General features: G+C 39.1%; 2 protein-coding genes across 7 annotated transcripts in view; one reads left to right on the forward strand and one right to left on the reverse strand.

Annotated features, from left to right (window-relative positions):
• Positions 1-13671, forward strand: part of LOC107686751 (trafficking kinesin-binding protein 2-like) — a 24347-nt gene extending 10676 nt beyond the window's left edge. For 5 of the 6 annotated variants that reach the window (XM_016483846.1, XM_016483848.1, XM_016483851.1 and 2 more), the window contains 13 exons: positions 2069-2145; positions 2252-2368; positions 2448-2657; positions 2732-2810; positions 4617-4747; positions 5208-5282; positions 5868-6005; positions 6867-6946; positions 7045-7224; positions 7302-7600; positions 8887-9378; positions 9480-9579; positions 10784-13671. In XM_016483846.1, the coding sequence (XP_016339332.1) occupies positions 2069-2145; positions 2252-2368; positions 2448-2657; positions 2732-2810; positions 4617-4747; positions 5208-5282; positions 5868-6005; positions 6867-6946; positions 7045-7224; positions 7302-7600; positions 8887-9378; positions 9480-9579; positions 10784-11591 (2786 nt within the window). In that variant the 3' untranslated portion in view covers positions 11592-13671. Of the gene's footprint in view, positions 1-2068; positions 2146-2251; positions 2369-2447; positions 2658-2731; positions 2811-4616; positions 4748-5207; positions 5283-5867; positions 6006-6866; positions 6947-7044; positions 7225-7301; positions 7601-8886; positions 9379-9477; positions 9580-10783 lie in introns of all 6 variants that reach the window. The other variant, XM_016483847.1, reaches the window with a different exon arrangement.
• An 868-nt stretch (positions 13672-14539) lies between these two features.
• The window catches only part of LOC107686775 (uncharacterized), a 10464-nt gene continuing 5501 nt past the window's right edge, over positions 14540-19502 (reverse strand). Inside the window, exons 7-19 of the mRNA XM_016483892.1 lie at positions 19391-19459; positions 19222-19284; positions 19071-19136; positions 18928-18993; positions 18349-18417; positions 18145-18204; positions 17980-18054; positions 17826-17885; positions 17306-17377; positions 16700-16717; positions 16512-16577; positions 15194-15259; positions 14540-15114 (exon numbers count right to left, since the gene is read on the reverse strand). Of these exons, the coding sequence (XP_016339378.1) occupies positions 14540-15114; positions 15194-15259; positions 16512-16577; positions 16700-16717; positions 17306-17377; positions 17826-17885; positions 17980-18054; positions 18145-18204; positions 18349-18417; positions 18928-18993; positions 19071-19136; positions 19222-19284; positions 19391-19459 (1325 nt within the window). The remainder of the gene's footprint in view (positions 15115-15193; positions 15260-16511; positions 16578-16699; positions 16718-17305; positions 17378-17825; positions 17886-17979; positions 18055-18144; positions 18205-18348; positions 18418-18927; positions 18994-19070; positions 19137-19221; positions 19285-19390; positions 19460-19502) is intronic.

Genomic DNA, 19502 nt, shown 5'->3' on the forward strand with positions numbered 1-19502 from the left:
GTATCTGTTGATTTATTGAACACAATAAACAGTCAGAGGCTTTTAAGTTAGAATCCACTCACTGCTCAAATTGCCTGAGTTTTTGTTCAGGTGTTGTTTTCAGCACAATCATCTCATTACAACAAAGTGTAGATGCGATTTAAATAAGAGATTTTTTTTTTTTTTTTTTTTTTTTTTTTAAAGCATTCAAAGCATTCACTTTCACATTTATATTGTCTGTCTCTCTCACCGTAGTCCTCAGCGCTGACCGGGTGGAGCAGGTGGAGCAGACCTACAATGACATTGACGTGGTCACACACCTCCTGGCTGAAGTGAGTGATTGGTCAGCAAACTGTGAGAAAATGCTTTGTCTAGTTTTCGTTAGTAACAGCTCTTGATTGGTTGTCTGTTTGCATTACGGTGTCGTCCCGCAGAGGGACCGCGACCTGGAATTGGCCGCTCGGATCGGTCAGTCTCTCCTGCAGAGGAACCACGTGCTGCAGGAGCGAAACGAATCTCTGGAGGAGCAGCTAGCGCAGGCTGTAGACCAGGTACAACATGCTTTGACATGAAAAAATAGAGGCTAAATGTGTATAAGCTGGTTCCAAAGTCTTCTAATCGCTCTATCAGGTTCATCAGCTACAGCATGAGTTGGCGAAGAAGGATGAACTCCTCCGTATGGTCGCGAGTGCCAGCGAGGAGAGCGAGACCGACTCCAGCTGCTCCACGCCGCTACGTCATCCCGCAGGGGCCGCCCTCAGCCAGCTGGAGGCCCTGCAGTCCAAACTCCTGGAGCTGGAGGAGGAGAACCTGTCTCTGAGATCAGAGGTGCGTCATGAGCTCTGGCTGATATTTCAGGAGCGTAAGGGTTTTATGAAAGCGTGACCTCTGATTTTCTGTCTGATTTTCAGGCCTGTCACCTGAAGACGGAGACCATTACTTATGAGGAGAAAGAACAGCAGCTGGTGAACGACTGCGTTAAAGAGCTACGTGAGTATCTGCGTCATTTGCATGAAGCCTTAAGGTTCAGTAGCCAAATCGTGCTATATAGTTATGTATGTAATGTATGCAAGCAATTTATCTGTCCATGCAGAATGAGAAAACTGCTGCTTGGTGCGACAAAATCAAGTAGTGGGCGATATGTCTTACTGATTTTTCATGTGTTTGGGATGACTAGGATTTATTGCTTGTCAGGGTTTTCATAAAAATGGAACCGTAAACTTCTGTAGAATTATATAAATGAGACACTGGTAAATAACTTGTGGTGCAGTCTTGTCAAGAATTATAAAAAAATGACCTGGAAAATATGACCTCTTTAAAGTTGTAGTGTTTATGTGCAGTAGAGATAGTGTAGAGGAAACTGACTTTAGATTTAGATCCATGTACATTATCATTAAATAGTTTGGGATCAGTAAGAGGTTTTTTGTTTTTTTTATGCTCCCAAAGGCTGCATTAATTTTATCAAAAATACAGTAATATTGTGAAATATTATTACAGTTTAAATGAACTGTTTTCTATTTGAATATATTTATTAAATATTACATTTATTCATTAGTCCAGTTTTCATTGTCACATGATCCTTCAGAAATCATTCTAATATGCTGATTTGCTGCTCAAGAAAGAATTTTTGTGAAAACTGATACATTTTTTTTTTTTCAGGATTCTCTGATGAACAAAGTTCAAAAGAACAGAATTTATTTGAAATTATAGATGAGATTTCTGTCACTTTCGATCAATTAAATGCAGGCTTGCTGAATAAAAGTATTAATAAATAAATAAAAAAAATCTTTTGACCCCAAACTTTTGAACAGTAGTTTATGTAGTGCATGCAATTAATAGTGCCGCTGAATACGTGTGTTTTTGAATGCACTGTGGGTTTGTGCATGATATTATTGCAATGTTAGGAAGTGTGTGTGTGTATTGCATGTGTAGGGCTTGCCATATGGCATGTGGGTGTTTTTACACCTTCCTGTTTTGGTTTGTCTCACTGAATATGCACCGCTAGTGTAGTTGCGAGTTTTTTTTTTTTTTTTTAAAGCATTCACATTTTTACTTTTCACATTTATATTGTCTGTCTCTCTCACCGTAGTCCTCAGCGCTGACCGGGTGGAGCAGATGACCAAGACCTACAATGACATTGACGTGGTCACACACCTCCTGGCTGAAGTGAGTGATTGGTCAGCAAACTGTGAGAAAGTGCTTTGTCTAGTTTGTTTTTGTTAGTAACAGCTATTGATTGGCTGTCTGTCTGCATTACGATGTCGTCCCGCAGAGGGACCGTGACCTGGAATTGGCCGCTCGGATCGGTCAGTCTCTCCTGCAGAGGAACCACATGCTGCAGGAGCGAAACGAATCTCTGGAGGAGCAGCTAGCGCAGGCTGTAGACCAGGTACAACATGCTTTGACATGAAAAAATAGAGGCTAAATGTGTATAAGCTGGTTCCAAAGTCTTCTAATCGCTCTATCAGGTTCATCAGCTACAGCATGAGTTGGCGAAGAAGGATGAACTCCTCCGTATGGTCGCGAGTGCCAGCGAGGAGAGCGAGACCGACTCCAGCTGCTCCACGCCGCTACGTCACCCCGCGCCCGCAGGGGCCGTTCTCGCCCTCAGCCAGCTGGAGGCCCTCCAGTCCAAACTCCAGGAGCTGGAGGAGGAGAACCTGTCCCTGAAATCAGAGGTGCGTCATGGGCTCTGGATGATGTTTCTGGAGCGTAAGGGTTTGATGAAAGCTTGACCTCTGATGTTCTACAGGCCTGTCACCTGAAGAAGGAGACCATCACTTATGAGGAGAAAGAACAGCAGCTGGTGAACGACTGCGTTAAAGAGCTACGTGAGTATCTGCGTCGACTTTCAAGCTCCAAATCAAGTTAAACCTAGTCTGTATACTGTCAACATGGGTGTCTGCCTTTGAAAGCAGCATCATAAACCAAATAAAACCTCATTAACTTTGTCCTTCACAAATGTACTGTAATGGACCCTTTTTGTCTGTCAGTACATTCTGTGATTCCATGAAAAATGCATGTAACTGCTGTTGATTTTGGCCAATGTGCAATTTTGGAAACGCCTTTAAAGGGTTAGTTCACTCAAAAATGAAAATTAGGCTGCATTTTACTCACCCCCGAGGCATCCTAGGTGTATATGACTTTCTTCTTTCAGACGAGTCCAGTCGGAGTTATATTAAAAATTGTCTTTGATCTTCCTGCTGTTTAATGCCACTCAGCGGGTGTTGCATTGCTTCAGTCCAAAAGAACTTAAATAAAAATCGCCCAGCCATAAAAAAAAGTGTCTCACACGGCTCCGGGGGGTGAACAAAGGCCTTCTGTAGTGAATCGATGCGTTTTTGTAAGAGAAATATCCATATTCAAAACGTAATAATCACTTGAATCTAGCTTGCGCTCACTGTTGTAAACAGAAGCAGTTCCGGGGGAATAACGTATGAGGTCAGCGTTGTGCATGCGCCGCTCAGAAGTGACGAACGCGGAAACGCAGGGGAGAGATCAAAACAAAACAACGGTCACTAATTAGAAGTACAAAACGAGGATTTGTAAAGAAGAATGTCAGAGGATTTCGATATAAGCCAAGAGGAGACTGGTTTTCCTTTGCTAAAGTAAGGAAACTTTGCTTCCTTTGCTCCTGTTAACAAACGTTGTTAACAGGAGCATGCGCATGCGCAACGCCGACCTCATACGTCATCCTCCCGGAGCTGCTTCTGTGTACAACTGTTGGCGCAAGCTACATTTAAGTGATTATTACGTTTTGAATATGGATATTTCTCTTACAAAAATGCATCGATTCGCTACAGAAGGCCTTTGTTCACCCCCCGGAGCCGTGTGAGATAGGTTTTTTTTATGGATGGGCGCATTTTTATTTAAGTTCTTTTGGACTGATGCAATGCAACACCCGCTGAGTGGCATTAAACAGCTTGAAAGATCAAAGACAATTTTTTATATAACTCCGACTGGATTCGTCTGAAAGAAGAAAGTCATATACACCTAGGATGCCTCGGGGGTGAGTAAAACGCAACCTAACTTTCATTTTTGGATGAACTAACCCTTTAAGCTCGAAGAACGCCTGTGATGCCTAAAAATGTTGGCTGGGTGGCTCTTTAGGGTTTAAAACAGAGCCTCAGGAAAAACACATCAGCTGTGGTTATATGCAACTAAATAATCAGATTGATGGCTCAGTCGGAATGGAAAGCTTTCGTGTGAACACTGCAGTCGATCAAATTTACCACAGTGCCACAATGTGGATGTTTACATAGGTTTTATGTCTTATGAACATGGGTGTGTTTATTTGTCTTACATATTACAAACTGGTCCATGGAGGAGACTTAACAATTACTAAATATTTGCTAAAAAAAAATGTTCTGACATAAATGTCAGCTTTCTTTTTAGCTATATCATCAGAGAAAAAAGACAATTCTAGTCACAGTAGCTCTCTCATTATCCGGTTCTGAATGTGACATCTGGCCTCTGCATGCTATGCACATGTAAACGGTTATGTGAATCAATTGCTTTAGGGTTCATGTAAACAGAACCTTGAGAATGTGAAACCGGATTCGATTCATTCGGATTGATGTGCATTTGAATACACTGATTGAATGTGATGTAGGTTTCTCTTTGTGTTTGTTTAACAGGAGAGTCAAACAATCAGATGGTGTCACTGACGGACGAGCTCTCCCAGAAGAACGAGGAGTTAATAAGACATCAGGAGGAGATCACACAACTCCTCGCACAGATCGTCGAGCTCCAGCAAAGAGTCAAAGAGGTCAGGATACATGCCAGATTTAATACTTTTATTCAGTACGTATGCATTAAATTGATCAAAAGTGATCATAATGTTGAAAAAGATTTCTATTTCAAAATCTTTTGAACTTTCTAGTCATCAAAGAATCCTAAAAAATGTATCATGGTTTGCACAAAAATATGTTTCTTGAGCAGCAAATCAGCATATTAGAATGATTTCTGAAGGATCATGTGACACTGAAGATTGGAGAAAGTATTCTGAAAATTCAGCTTTGATCATCGGAATAAATTAAATTTTAAAATATATTCAAATAGAATGCAGATATTTCAAATTGTATTAATATTTCACAATATTTTTGTTGTTTGATCAAATAAATACAACCTTGCTGAGCCTGAAAGACATTCAAAAGCATTGAAAAAAAAACTTGAATGGTACTGTATGTTGATGTATAATCATATATATGTCTGTGTTTGTTTCTCAGTTGGCACTAGAGAAAGAAGAGCTGAGAATTCACCTTCAAGCCTCAAAGGAAGCACAGCGGCAGCTCACAGCAGAGGTAAAACTCTACAGACTGTACATACTGCAGCTCAAACAGCTCTGGATTAAGACTGATCGTTCTGATTATAAACAGCCCTGTTTTACTCAAATAGAGTGTTAGGGTTAATCCGCTTGATTTAAGGTCTTAAAGCATTTTAAACATCAATTATAAAGTTCTAAGACAAAGCAGCTTAGTCACTGTGACTTAGAAAGGGCTGTAAACTCATGTAACTTAATTCATGTGGTGTGTCCGTCTTATCATTGCACTTCTGCTGAACTTATGAAATGTGTCCATAAAGGCTGGAGTGTTTTAACACGTTACAGGACAGAGTTGGTTAATAAATGCTGTGACCATAGTGACCTGGAAGTGTTGTGGTGATCGTGTCTGTAATCTCATGTATATCAGGATATTGAACTCTCTCTGCTGGCATGATAACACATTTTTTGGGACAATAGATTGAAACGCATGTAAACACAATGAAAAAAAAAAAGATCAAGGTCATTCATCTTGTACAATAAGTTGATAAAGTAATACAGGCCAGTTCTGCTGTACTATGACACACACCAGCAGCCTGTGGAATATAAACTTCTGTGTGTGTCTTAGCTGAAGGAGCTGTCAGACAGGAATGCAGAGTGTGTGGGAATGTTGCACGAGTCTCAGGAGGAGATTAAGGAGCTGCGCAGTAAGAACACGCCGTCTGCAGGCCTGCGCAGACACCCGTCATATGGATTCTATCCTATGGTGAGAAACCTCCACACCTCCATCTCTCTCATACACATCTGTTTGATCTGTTCTTAATACAAGCCATTTCAGTAATCTGCACATGCAATGCATTATTAGATACTGTTAATGCATTATTATACACGTTGCAATCTAGTATATATTTTCATAAATAATTTTAAGCATTATACTTTTATAATAGTGCATGGAATTTGGTGCTGATCATGTGTTTTAATGGGTGGGTATTGTAATTCGGGCTATAATTAGGCATGTAAAACTAAATATGAGAAAAAGAATGGATGGATGTATGTATGGATGTATTTTACATAATAGTGGTTACAATTATTTGCAAAAACATACAATACATTATATATAGTATAGACATATATAATATAGTATATAGACATGAAGCTGCTCCCACAACTCCCCAGCATTTATGGCAGCAAGTTTTGCATTGGAAAGCACTGACCAATTTTATTACAATTTTGTTGTTGTTGTTTGGTTTATTTCATTTTATTTGTTTATTTCATTTTTTTCATTCTGTTTATTTCACTTATTCATTCTGTTTCATTGTTTATATCTTTTTTTTATTTCATTTTTTAGTGTAACTGAATTTTATTGTTTGTTTTTTTTGCTTTGCTTTGTTTTGTTTTTTTATTCTTTTTTTCTATTTCATTTTTAGTTTTTTGTCTTTTATTTCATTTCGTTTTGTTTTATTTTTTATTTTTAATTACTTTTTATTTAGTTTTTGTTTTGACAAGGTTTTTGTTATTTATTTATTTTTTTAAATAACACACTTATTCATGCATGGACCAGTCTCTGTCTCTCTGCTCTCTGGGTTTACAGGTATATAATCATTGCTCATTTTTTAATGTCCTTCAGGATTCTTTGGCAGCTGAGATTGAAGGTACTATGAGAAGAGAGCTGAGTGTAGAAGAGGAAATCGCCTTAGAGGACCAGAGGTGATGCTCACTATTCTCCCTCACGCACAGTTACGTTTATAATAGTCGTTTTTCCTTCAGCAGTACTAACCTTTGACCCCTGTCTGCTCCGTCTGAAGGTCGACCCACAAGCGTGTGTTCCAGACGGTGCAGTCTGTCAATCAGTCGGTGATGAGAGCGGTTGCCGCAGTGCCTCCGATCCCTGGCTCCGCCCGCAGCGGCGTGGTCATGACCCCAGTGCCCTATCAATCACACACACCCAACACAGAGGAACGAGCTGGAGACGTGGACACCACCAAGTGAGTGTGACTGCACAATGTGGTTATACCCACAATGCTTTTGTGTGTTTCCAACACGCATCTTGTGTGTGCTGCAGAGAGAACTCTTGTCTGGGTCAGCCCGGCTCTCCCGGAGGAAACAACCTCACATCAGCCCTAAACCACCTCTCCCTGCGGAGGCAGAACTTCCTGTGTGAGCGACAGTTCTTCCAGGCCGAGAGAGAGCGGAAGCTGCAGGAGCTGGCGGCTGCGGAGTCGGAAGGGGGCGGGAGCGGCTGCAGTTCACCAATGGGAAGCACCGTCTCGTCTTTCACCAACCTATCAGAATTCTCCATCTCCTCCAGCTGTTTCAAGACATTTCTCCCTGAAAAACTGCAGATTGTTAAACCATTGGAAGGTGAGTAGAGGGTAGTGTGCTGATAAAAAGAGCCAAGTTTTTCTGAAATTGCACATTTTAAACAGATAACCTAGTCACTGTATGGACTGGGAGCATTTGGATAAATTTCTCATTTTATGTTACATTTAATTTTCTCTGGATATAAAGCTTTCACAAGGTATAAATTGATAAATAAATGTATTTTGTATTTTTATTTTTTTATATATTGTTATCATAGCTTAACAACTTACATTTTATTTATATTTTAAGCATTTATTAATCTAGAAAAAAATGTGTACATATATTATTGTTCATGTTTGTTCATAATAGAATTATGTTTATTTCATTTATACAACTTAAAACTGTTAAAAATGTATTCGTATTAGGGCTGTCAGTCGATTAACGTTTTTAATCTAATTTATTACAGGGTGCTGCGATTAATTAATCGCTAACTAAATTTGGCTGTGAAAACACGAAAGATAATTTAAAGCTATTATTGTGTTAAATGTTTAGGCTACAATGGCCTAACACAAAGTATAGATCATAAAAAAGATAATTCGAGAAGCATCTCAGTATTTTTTGTTCATGCAATGAAAGTCACTAGTGACCAAAACAGCTTAGTTACCAACAGTATTCAAAATACCTTCTTTTATGTTGTGCAAAAGAAAGTAATTCAGGTCGAATGGTTGATTCATTCAGAAATCCAGTAAACGGTTCTCTCTATGAATGGGCTACTGAATCATTGGTTCACACAATTCCAGTGCGTTAACTGCGTTCAAATATTTAAATCGTGTTATTTTTTCATAACTAATTAAGTTAACGCATTAAACTGACAGCCCTAATTAGTATACACTACCGTTCAAAAGTTTTTTTTTTATGTTTTTTTTTAAAACTCTTATACTCGCCAATTATTTAATTAAAAATACAGTACAAAGTCATATTGTGAAATAGCTGTTTTCTATGTGAATATATTTTAAAACGTAATTTATTTCTGTGATGCAAAGCTGAATTTTCAGCATCATTACTCCAGTCTTCAGTGTCACATGATCCTTTAGAAATCATTCTAATATACTGATTTGCTGCTCAAGAAACTTTTTAAAATTATTAAGAATTTTCTTATCATCAATGACCCCATACATTTGGACAGTAGTGTGTGTATATATAGAAATAAGCTTTTAACATGGATGAATAAATTCAGTAGCAGTATTGATCATTGTTTGTTGATGATGCCTGAAGGTAAAGAATTGCACATTATTGTAGTGTCACCATGTTTTTTGAGTATTTGTTCCTGTTGGCTTGATCTTCAGGTTCTCTGACTCTTCATCACTGGCAGCAGCTCGCTAAACCTCACCTGGCCACTATTCTAGACCCCCATCCGGGCGTAGTTACCAAAGGCTTCCGCCCTCTCCCTCAGGACAATGTTTACCACCTGGCTGACCTCGAAGAGGACGAAGACCAGGAGAAACTACCGTGGGAACATAAGAGAAAAGAGGAGGAGCCACAGCATGCAAAGATAAAAGAGGAAGACGACGAAGAGGAGGAGGAAGGTATCACATTTAACGTGCGCTCATCGTCCACTCCGGAAGAGAAGAGAGAGAGGAGGCGTGTCCAAAGCCCAGCTAATGTCCCGCCCCTTCCTGCATCCCTCAGGAATTCCCCTGTGCCCATAGCAACAGCTGTTTCCTTAGCAGCAGCAGTTACCCTGACAGCCAGCGCTGCTCCTGCAGTTAGTTCTGGAATCTCCGGATCAGCGGCTTCACAGTTTGAGCTGAATCTCGGATCTAAAGCGCCCTCTACAGGTAAACGGCTGTCACTGCAAACACCATTGCCTGTTTGTTTTCTGGTTTCTGTATGAAATGCCTGTTTGCATGTTTGTTGATCACTTTTTGTTTGTGTTTAGCTATAAATCCTGGGAAATATCAGAGCTCCACTTTTTCCACATACACCTTCACTACCTGCCGGATCCTGCATCCCAGTGACAGCACACAGGTTACAGCCAGGTACAACATCTATCTATTGCTGTCTTACTGAACTGCACTTTTTTACTTTAGTAAGTCAGGAACTGTCAGATTTTAGTATGCAAGTGAGTTTGACACTGATTTTTTTCATTATAAAGAACTTTTACTTAAAAGTAAAATCAGAAGAACTGATTCAAAAGAGTTCTACGCTGATGAATCAGAGTGGTCACCCTGTATGTTTGTTGATCTGTGCAACCAGCAAAGGTAACAAAATAGAAAGAAGTGTTGTCTATTTATTTTTAATTTATAATTTATTTATTTTGGCACTTAATCATTAAACTCTATTATATATATATATATATTATACACCGCTCAAAAAAATTAAAGGAACACTTTTTAATCAGAGTATAGCATCAAGTCAGTTAAACTCCTGGGATATTGATCTGGTCAGTTAAGTAGCAGAGGGAGTTGTTAATCTGTTTCATCTGCTTTGGTGTTAATGAAATTAACAGCAGGTACACTAGATGGGTAACAATGAGACAACCCCCAATATGGAATTGTTTTACAGGTGGAGGCCACTGACATTTTTTTTTCCATACTCATCTTTTCTGTTTTTCACTAGTTTTGTATTTGGCTAGGGTCAGTGTCACTACTGGTAGCATGATACCGATACCTGACCAAACAATCAAAAACAGACTTCATGAGGGTGGCCTGAGGGCCCGATGTCCTCTAGTGGGCCCTGTGCTCACTGCCCGGCAACGGGACATTATGTTTCGGTCCATCCGACGCCGCCAGGTTGCACCTCAGACTGTCCAGGAGCTCAGTGATGCCCTGGTCCAGATCTGAGAGGAAATACCCCATGACACCATCCATTGTTTCATTAGGAGCATGCCCTGATGTTGTCAGGCATGCATACAAGCACGTGGGGGCCATACAAACTACTGAGTACCATTCTGAGTTGCTGCAATGAAATTTCAGCCAAATGGACTAGCCTGCTGCATCATTTTTTCACTTTTTTTCAATTTTCCATCAAACGATGTGGCATCACCCAGTTCATATCAATATAGATATCCAGCATGATATTTTCCCTATTGAGATCTGATGTTTTCAAAGTGTTCCTTTAATTTTTTTGAGCAGGGTATATACAATATATTATATAATATGCATACATACATATATATTGTTTTAATATATTCTTATGCTTGGATCTGTTTGATCATATTACTGTTTTCTTTCTGTTTATCAGCTCTGCCTGCAGTCCTTCTGTGAGTGATAACACCCCGAGTTCTCTCCGGACCGGTCCCAGTACTCCAGTCACACCCTGCAGGTTGAGTCTGGGCGATTCTTTCCCCGTTCGCCGTCCTGCGGCGCCCCCTGGTGGTCTCGCCAAGCTCCTGCTGGAGAAAGGCATCTCTGCTCAGGGTCCCGCCGCTGTGCCAGCACCCAAAAAGCTTCTTTCTCTACGTCGTCTTCCCAGCACTCCTCCAAACTCCCACTCCCCATGCCCCTCTCCTGTGCCCTTCGACTCCCGATCCACCTCTTCGGACAACTTCCTAGCATCCCGTCCCACCGAGCTCTTCCTGCAAGACGTCTACAGGCTGAAACTTGGCCGTGCCCCGCGACCGGATCTCCTGACCCCTGATCGATCTCCTCATGGGCCATCGACCAAACCCGACTGCCACGCCGTCAACCTCGTGGAGCATCTTCGCAAGCTAGGCTTGGATAAAAAAGTCCTCCAAGGGTCAGGCGCCGAAGGTGCCCATCCACAGGAATCTGCCACCTTCCTAGCAACAGGAGGAGGCAGCTTATTGGATGGGCTTCGTCGAAATCAAAGTCTGCCTGCCATGGTTGGCCGCCGTAGCGCATCAGTCTCCAGTCCGTCCTTTCCTGTCCCACCTCCTCACCCTACTTCCCTGGCCCTTCCAACTCCACCATGGAGGAACCTAAACGAACTGTGCCGCACACGTAGACACACCTCCCTTTCTCAGGCCCCGCCCCGCCCTGCCTGCATAATTCATAAGGATGTGGGCGTGGTCTCCGACCAACAGGAGTGACTTTATATCTATCCCTCATATCCTTGATAAAGAGGCTGAAAGACATTTTTTAAAGCACAAAAATTAAGTTAAAGTGTCTTGTTGCCATGTTTATGTTAAAATGAAGATTTTTAAAGGCCTTATAGCACTCCAGAGGAAACTAAGACTTCTAATCCTATTTTTCTCCCATCTAAATTTCTTTTTTCCTTTATTGTTCATCTATGTCCCTTTATCCTTTATTTACTTTCATTAACAAGTCATCGCACTTATTTTCTCTCCATTAACACGTGAGGCTGTGGAGCTGTGAAGTGTTGGATAGATCAGGAAGGGATATGTACGTGTCGAGGGTTGTTGAATGTTGAATCGATGGAAGGAAGTTTAAAGGAATGCTGTAAAGAACTGGAAATATGAAGGTTTCTGTAGGTTTAAAGTGAATTTACTGTGACTTTCATTCATCCTAGTGAATCATATAAACAAGATTGAGGTGATGAACACGAAGGAGAATGGAATATGGCAAGTGAAATGGATGGTCGCATCTCCACAGCCTCATTTTAGGGGTTTGTCTTGATTCATTCAGCAGTTCCTGTGAGTTCCTCTGTGTAGTTGGTCAGTCCGTCCTGCGTTATAGATAGCTAAAGCTTTTTAGACATTTAGTAGAACATCTACCTGCTATATTGTCTATTTTTGCAACATTACAGGGGCAGGTGGAAGGTCTAAGCAAGCATTTGCGTCCCTCAGCATGCTGGTGTATCTGGACGTAAGCTCCTCTCTTTTCTTTGCACTGAATTGGTTATTGGGAAGTTTTGTCACAAAAGAGAAGATCTGGACTGCTCAGGATATATTTGGGTTTGTACAGGCACTTGTTCTGCTACATGTAACTGGTGTGTTATTTGAAATAATATTCAGGGACTGTGTATTTAAGGGAAATGAGTGATTTGTTCATATGTACACTCAGAAGGCATCACTGCAGATTGTACTTTAAGTTTGGCTTGAAATGGTTCTGCTACTCAAACCTGAAGACAAGGGAGTTTGATTCTTTTGATCATTTTTGCTCCAGGTTTCCATCTTCAATAGAGTAGGATATATTTGATCTATTCTCATTCTATTTGCATTTACACCCCTTTAAATATAAAGCATACAAATTGTATTTTTAGTGAATACAGAAACCTTTCTGAAGTAGCCCTAAAGATGTCAACCACTGTCTTGACACTTTGACCATGACCTTTGACCCCTGAATTAATTCCTTAGTGACCTGGATTGTGCTGCTTCCTTGTCGTCTTCACGTATGTCCCTACTTTCCTCATTTTATGCACTTTTCATTTTTAACCCACTAGAATTGTGTTTTTAGTAAATAGGCATTACGTGTGTTATCTAACAGTAAGGTAAGACTAGAGTACGTTAATACATTTAGCCTGAGAGATGGCTAATATTATTTACTAACCATTCAGCTAGGAATGAGATTTTAATATATTTCATGTTTTTGGTGGAGTTTGAGAAGGGACTCAAGTTTCAAAGACCTTTTTGGGTTTAAACCAAAATTATTTGTCTTTCTTGCCTGAGTTGTCATTTTATAAGCTAAAACTTATGTGAGCGTGTTTGTTTTTGTGGTAAACTGACCTTTTGTGCTTTCTAGTAAATGACATAATGACAGCACAGGGAAACCCATCAGTTTGGTTCAGAAACTGTTACAGGAAAGACATTTAATAAGCTTGTGTCAGCTATGCCAAGAACACAATCTAAACTTGGTCAAATGAGTCACATCGTACAACTCCTTCAGAATAATACCTGCATCTATACATCACTAGCTTTATCTCTAATCCCAGCGGAAGTGTTTGGTACTAAACACATGATTTGATTTCTGTATCAAAGTGTCCTTATTTACATCCTGCTGTTGATGTCATCAAGCTCTCTGCTGCCATTGAGGTCAAAGGTCAATGCTTGAAGATGATGCCACAAGTTGTGACATCAAGCACCAGGTGATTTCTTTTGTGCTGTTGACATAGTAACCACAGCCTTGGTGTGATTTCCTGTGTTTAGCTGTCAGAACCCTGTATTAGTAGCATTATGTTGTGTTTTTTTAATAATAAAACAAACAAATTCATGTCGGTGTTCCTGTAATTTCATCCTGAGGAGTTTGATAACTATACACAGGAGCTAAAAATTTGCTTTTTATTCAAGATCATTTTACGTTTACAAACATTTTTGGTTTATTATAGTGACAATACAAATAATTTGCCTCATGCATAAGTTATTTTGCTTTACATGAATAATTATTTTATGTTAATAATTATTTGCCATAACCATACAATTTTTATTCCTTAAAGGGTGGATAAACATGTCTAGAAGAGAAAAATAAATTACATTTTGCATAAAAAATTAAACATATCTTCAGAATTAAAGCCACAACTTTGTTTTATGTATTGTAACATTATCATTCTTATTACTATAACTAAAATATTAGATTTTTGCAGATTTACAAATCTTGCTGTACTGCCAAAATTAAAATCATAATTGAATAATGAGAATTACAAACAAATGTTGAGCTATAAGCTATGAAAGTGAAAATGTGCTTATTTTTATTTATTTGTATTGAATTTATGTATAGTATAATTACATATTTGAATGTAATAATAATTTTAATAATTTATATTAGTAATTATTTGCCATAACCATTCAATCCTGGTCCCAAAAAAGGGTAGGAAAAACACGTTCAATGGAAAAAAAAAAAAAAAAACTTTTGTCTAGACAGAATGATTAACGGCTGTATTGCAGACATGAAAATCATAATTGTACAAAAATGTTACTAGAAACATTATGGTAATATAAATTTGGAGGGGAAAGTACTGAATCTTTATGAAAAATAATTTTCGTCTTACCAATAGGCTTCATTTTCTTGCAAAATATAATTCTTTCTTTTGATTTTGGGGTGAAATATGACCTGCATATTATTTTTGTGAGATTCGCTCAGTTCACAAGGTACAGATTTTAATGCTGTCTGACGTGGAGCTCAACTGCCCCATGGCAAAATCCAGCCCCACGCCGACCCCACAGCCCACCCCGAACGCAGCGTACAGCGGTGGTGGGAATGACCCTTGAAAAGCATGGAGAGGAACCAACTCGTCATCCACGCTATAGAAAGTCAGAGTCCCCGCGGTCCTGTCCAGAAACACCCCGACTCGAGGGCTGTAGGTCACAGGGATCTCCACCTTCTTATTGGCGTGCATGGCTGCACAGCACATGTCTGACAGCTCCAAGCTCCACGATTGGCTGTTATACCCAAGCCCCGCCCCCGTATCCGCCCCTTTGCGGGACATGGAACCACTGACCACACCCAGAGAGGAGCCACACCCCCTCCACTCCACCTCCCAGTAGCAGCGGTCGGAGGAGAGGGGCTGGAGACAGAGCACCTGCGTCCAGCCGTCGAAGCGCTGAGGGAGGTCGGGGAACGGCTGAGACGTCTGCTGAAGGGTGGCCACGGTGTCTCCATCAGACAAGACCAGACGCCGATGGGCCGTGTTTGGATCCAGGGTCAAATCACAAGCATCTAATAGAGAGAGAGAGACAAACAGATGAGAAAATAAAAAACAGAATGAAAAGACAAGATGTGTGAGAAATGAACTCACATTGCAGGAACTCGTCTCTGATTCTGGGCTCTGGGGCCTGAATACTCTCAATGTTAATTTCTCGCACTGTAAAAAAAAAAAGATTCAGACAAAAGCTATAAGGAAATATAGAAATTTACATCTAAAAAAGAACGCTGTTTTGAAAAATGAACTGCACACATTTTAATAGGACATTAATATTAATCTTCATATGGTGGTGAACAGTTTATTAAATAATCTGTCTGTCTTTATATCTATCTGTCTATTTTTCTATCCATCCATCATCCATGTATCTATCCACCAATCCATCTTCTCATCCATGTATCCATCCATACATCCATTCATCCACCATCCAACTTCCCATCCATCTACACATCTATCTATCTATCTATCTATCCACCCATCTATCCATCTATCTATCTATCTATCTATCTATCTATCTACACATTCATCTATCTATCCACCCATCTATCCATCTATCTATCTATCTATCTATCTAGCTATCCACCCATCCATCTACACATTCATCTATCTATCCACCCATCTATCCATCTATCTATCTATCTATCTATCTAGCTATCCACCCATCCATCTACACATTCATCTATCTATCCACCCATCTATCCATCTATCTATCTATCTATCTATCTAGCTATCCACCCATCCATCTACACATTCATCTATCTATCCACCCATCTATCCATCTATCTATCTATCTATCTATCTAGCTATCCACCCATCCATCTACACATTCATCTATCTATCCACCCATCTATCCATCTATCTATCTATCTATCTATCTATCTATCTATCTATCTATCTATCTATCTACACATTAATCTATCTATCCACCCATCCTCTATCTATCCACCCATCTATCTATCATCCATCCATCCACCAATCCATCTATCTATCCACCCATCTATCTACATATCTATCTATCTATCTATCTATCCATCCACACATTCATCTGTCTATCCACCCATCTATCCATCTATCTATCTATCTATCTATCTATCTATCTATCTATCTATCTATCGTCGTCTGTCTGTCCGTCCGTCCATCCGTCCGTCCGTCCATCTATCTATCTATCCACCCATCCATCTACACATTCATCTATCCATCCATCCATCTACACATTCATTTATCTATCTATCCATCTATCCATGCATCCATCCATCCATCCATCTACCCATCTACACATCCATCCATGTATCTACCCATCTATCCATCCACCCATTTGTCCATCCATCCATATATCTATCCACCCATCTCTTCATCCATTTGTCTTTCATAATATGGTGTGTGTAGTGCAAAAGATATTGTTGTAAATGCTGACATGTGGGAAAAGCAGGATTGATGACTGGACTGTCAGTAGGTGAGTCCAGGAACAGCCCAGGATTCACTGTACAGAGAGAAAGACAGACACAGAGTGAAACAATGATCAATCTTTCCCCTACAGGTAATCAGTTTAACTACATTTTAACTAGCTGTAAAGCTACAAACAAACAAAAACATTAATATTACCTTCTGTTGGCTCTCCCCCTACAGAGAGGTGAGAGATACTGTCAATATTAGTTTTTAGATATTTAACAATTACAACAATTTTCTGTTTTTAGAGCTAATTTGACTATACACAGATTATGTGTATATAGGCAAATGTGTGGGTTGGTAGTATTTTTGAGTAAAAACAATAATATTGTGAAATATTATGATTTTTTTTTCTTATTATAATATATTTTATTCCTGGGATGCAAAGCTGAATTACTCCAGTATTCAGTGTCACATGATCCTTCAGAAATCATTCTAATATGCTGACATTTTTTTCAGAACTCTTTGATGAATTGAGAATTCAAAAGAACAGCATTTATTGGAAATATAAATCTTTTGTAACATTACTGTCTTTACTGTCACTTGATCAATTTAAGAAAAAAAATACTGTTTTATTATTTAAACAACATAATTTCGTTTTTCATGACCATTTTCATCCTCTCGTTGTTATTTGTATTTGAATGTATACATTTATAAATTATGTAGATGGAAAACTATATGAATTTCTAAATGTAAATAATTTTATTCAAAATGTATATTTTTAAATAATCCTTGAATCGTCAGTGTACAGTACAGACTTACAGGCACTGGCACGGGAGAGGCTACGAGGTCTCACTGACCCCGCCTCCTGGAGAGTGGGTGTGGCCTCTTTCACTGCGAGGGATTGAAATGTGACACATGACATCATGTTTCATGACATCATTGATTTAATACGTAATGATGACTGACCACAAAACATTTTATTCAAAAGGTTTATAAAATCTAAAAATAATGTACACATTTAGCTCTTGCTGTTGGACACATGCTTGAAAACCCAACAAATACAGACAAAAATTCAAAGGACATTTTGAGGTACTTGATAATATATTCTTTGACCCCAGTTCACATGAGCAGGAAATACAGGCATTTATCTGGATGCTAGACAAACCTGAATGACTAGTAAAGATTTCTTAACAAGCCTAAGCTTGCTTTCACTGTGTGAGGGTTTATGTGAGCATATTTCAGGTACATATTTTGTCCCCAAAAGTTAGTTAGTTGTACATAAAAGCAACAGAAGTTTATCAAAGGTCCTTATTTATACTGTGTGTGTTCTTTCGCTCACCTGTGTCCTGTCTCTTCTTCCTGTTTCTAGGTAAGAGAGAGCTCAGACTCCATCTGTCCGCTGATGAAGAACACAATGAGGAAATGTATAAACTGGATTAGAAACACAAAGTCTTGATTTGATTGTAGAGTATGTTTGAGCTGCTGTCGCTCACATTGTCTGGCCGGCTGCTGTCTGTCCACAGCGTTTGATCTCTGCTGTGAGGGACTAGACTGAGCTTCTCCATTGACTGTCGCCAAGGAAAACAGACACAAACATGATGCAATTCTTAAAAGCATCTGTGTTAAATTTCAATAATCAGACATGAATCAAGCGTCACCTTGTTCTCTGTCCTCTCTCCTCAGTCTCGGTCTGATTGAACTCAAACTCCAGCGGTCCGCTGACAATTAAAAGTAAAACAGCTTGAACATTGTGTACTTGGTTTAGAAAGAATGCAAAGTGGGGTTCAAGTCAGGGACAATATCTGGAATCTTTCCTTTAAACCAAAATGACAGTGTGCTGGTGTTTGCATGTGTCGTCTCACCTTGTTCTTCATCACGTGTGTTTCTGCTCTGTGTGCTTTGACGTCTTTGAGAGGCCTGATTTTCTCTTTCTATACAGAGATCATAGAAATTGACTGAAAGGGTGAATGTCAGGATACATTTGAGTCATATTTCACCCCAGAATTAATTTCTACTCTGCATTTAGTGCATTTATACTCTGAGTTTAATGACATTAAAGTATTTAAACTGTAAATTAGACACTCAATACTCTACATATTTATATTTATAAAGTATGTATATGGTCAATTATTTACGTGTATAAAGAATACATACAAATATTAGAGATTAAAGATCATTGTAGCGCACTATCAGTGTTGTACTGATAAAAAAACTGCAATAATTTCATTTTACTCTAATATAAAGAAAATAATGTATTACATTAATAACACTAACAACTGAATAACTCAAAAGTAAAAATATCTGGACATATTATGATCATGAGATTGTCATAAAAAGTCTTTATGGTTCTAAAAATAGGCTTCATTTATTTTCTGCATTTTCTTTTTCTTTTTCAGTCTTATAGGATATGACCTGGACATCTTTCACTCATTAAAACTCACCCTGATCTCTGTCTTCTCCTCTCGGTCTCCCTCTCGATCTCACGGAACTTAAACTCCAGGTGTCTGCTGAGAAATCGAATAAACAATGAGCAAAACTACACCAGACAGATGCTTGTTTTTATATCTTCATGTTTCATTCTCACCATCGTTTTCTCTTTCCTCTCTCCTTTCTGTTTCTCTTGGTCTCAAAGAACTGCGACTCTTGTCAGCTGCAGAGTGAGAAACTAAACCATGAATGACAAACTACAGATGACAAACATACACGAGTCAAAGTGTGTGAGACGCATTTCTTACTGTCATCTCTCTCCTCTCTCGGGGATCTGGCTTGTCTTGGGGAGTTTGTAACACCTCTGTTAACTGATATAAACAAATATTGATATAAAAAAATATAAAATATATAAACTCATTCTAAAAACACATTTAAAAAGTTAAATCGGATCACTTTGTCAGCAAACAGTCTCACCTCTTGGCTCATTGTTTCTGACAGCTTGTGTACGTGTGTTCACTGAAGAAAGAAAAATACTTACAGCACAACTGATATTTGATTTGATAAAACAAAACAAAACAAAACAAAA

Source organism: Sinocyclocheilus anshuiensis, unplaced genomic scaffold (genome assembly GCF_001515605.1).
Source record: "Sinocyclocheilus anshuiensis isolate Anshui unplaced genomic scaffold, SAMN03320099.WGS_v1.1 scaffold958, whole genome shotgun sequence".
Taxonomy (NCBI): domain Eukaryota; kingdom Metazoa; phylum Chordata; class Actinopteri; order Cypriniformes; family Cyprinidae; genus Sinocyclocheilus; species Sinocyclocheilus anshuiensis.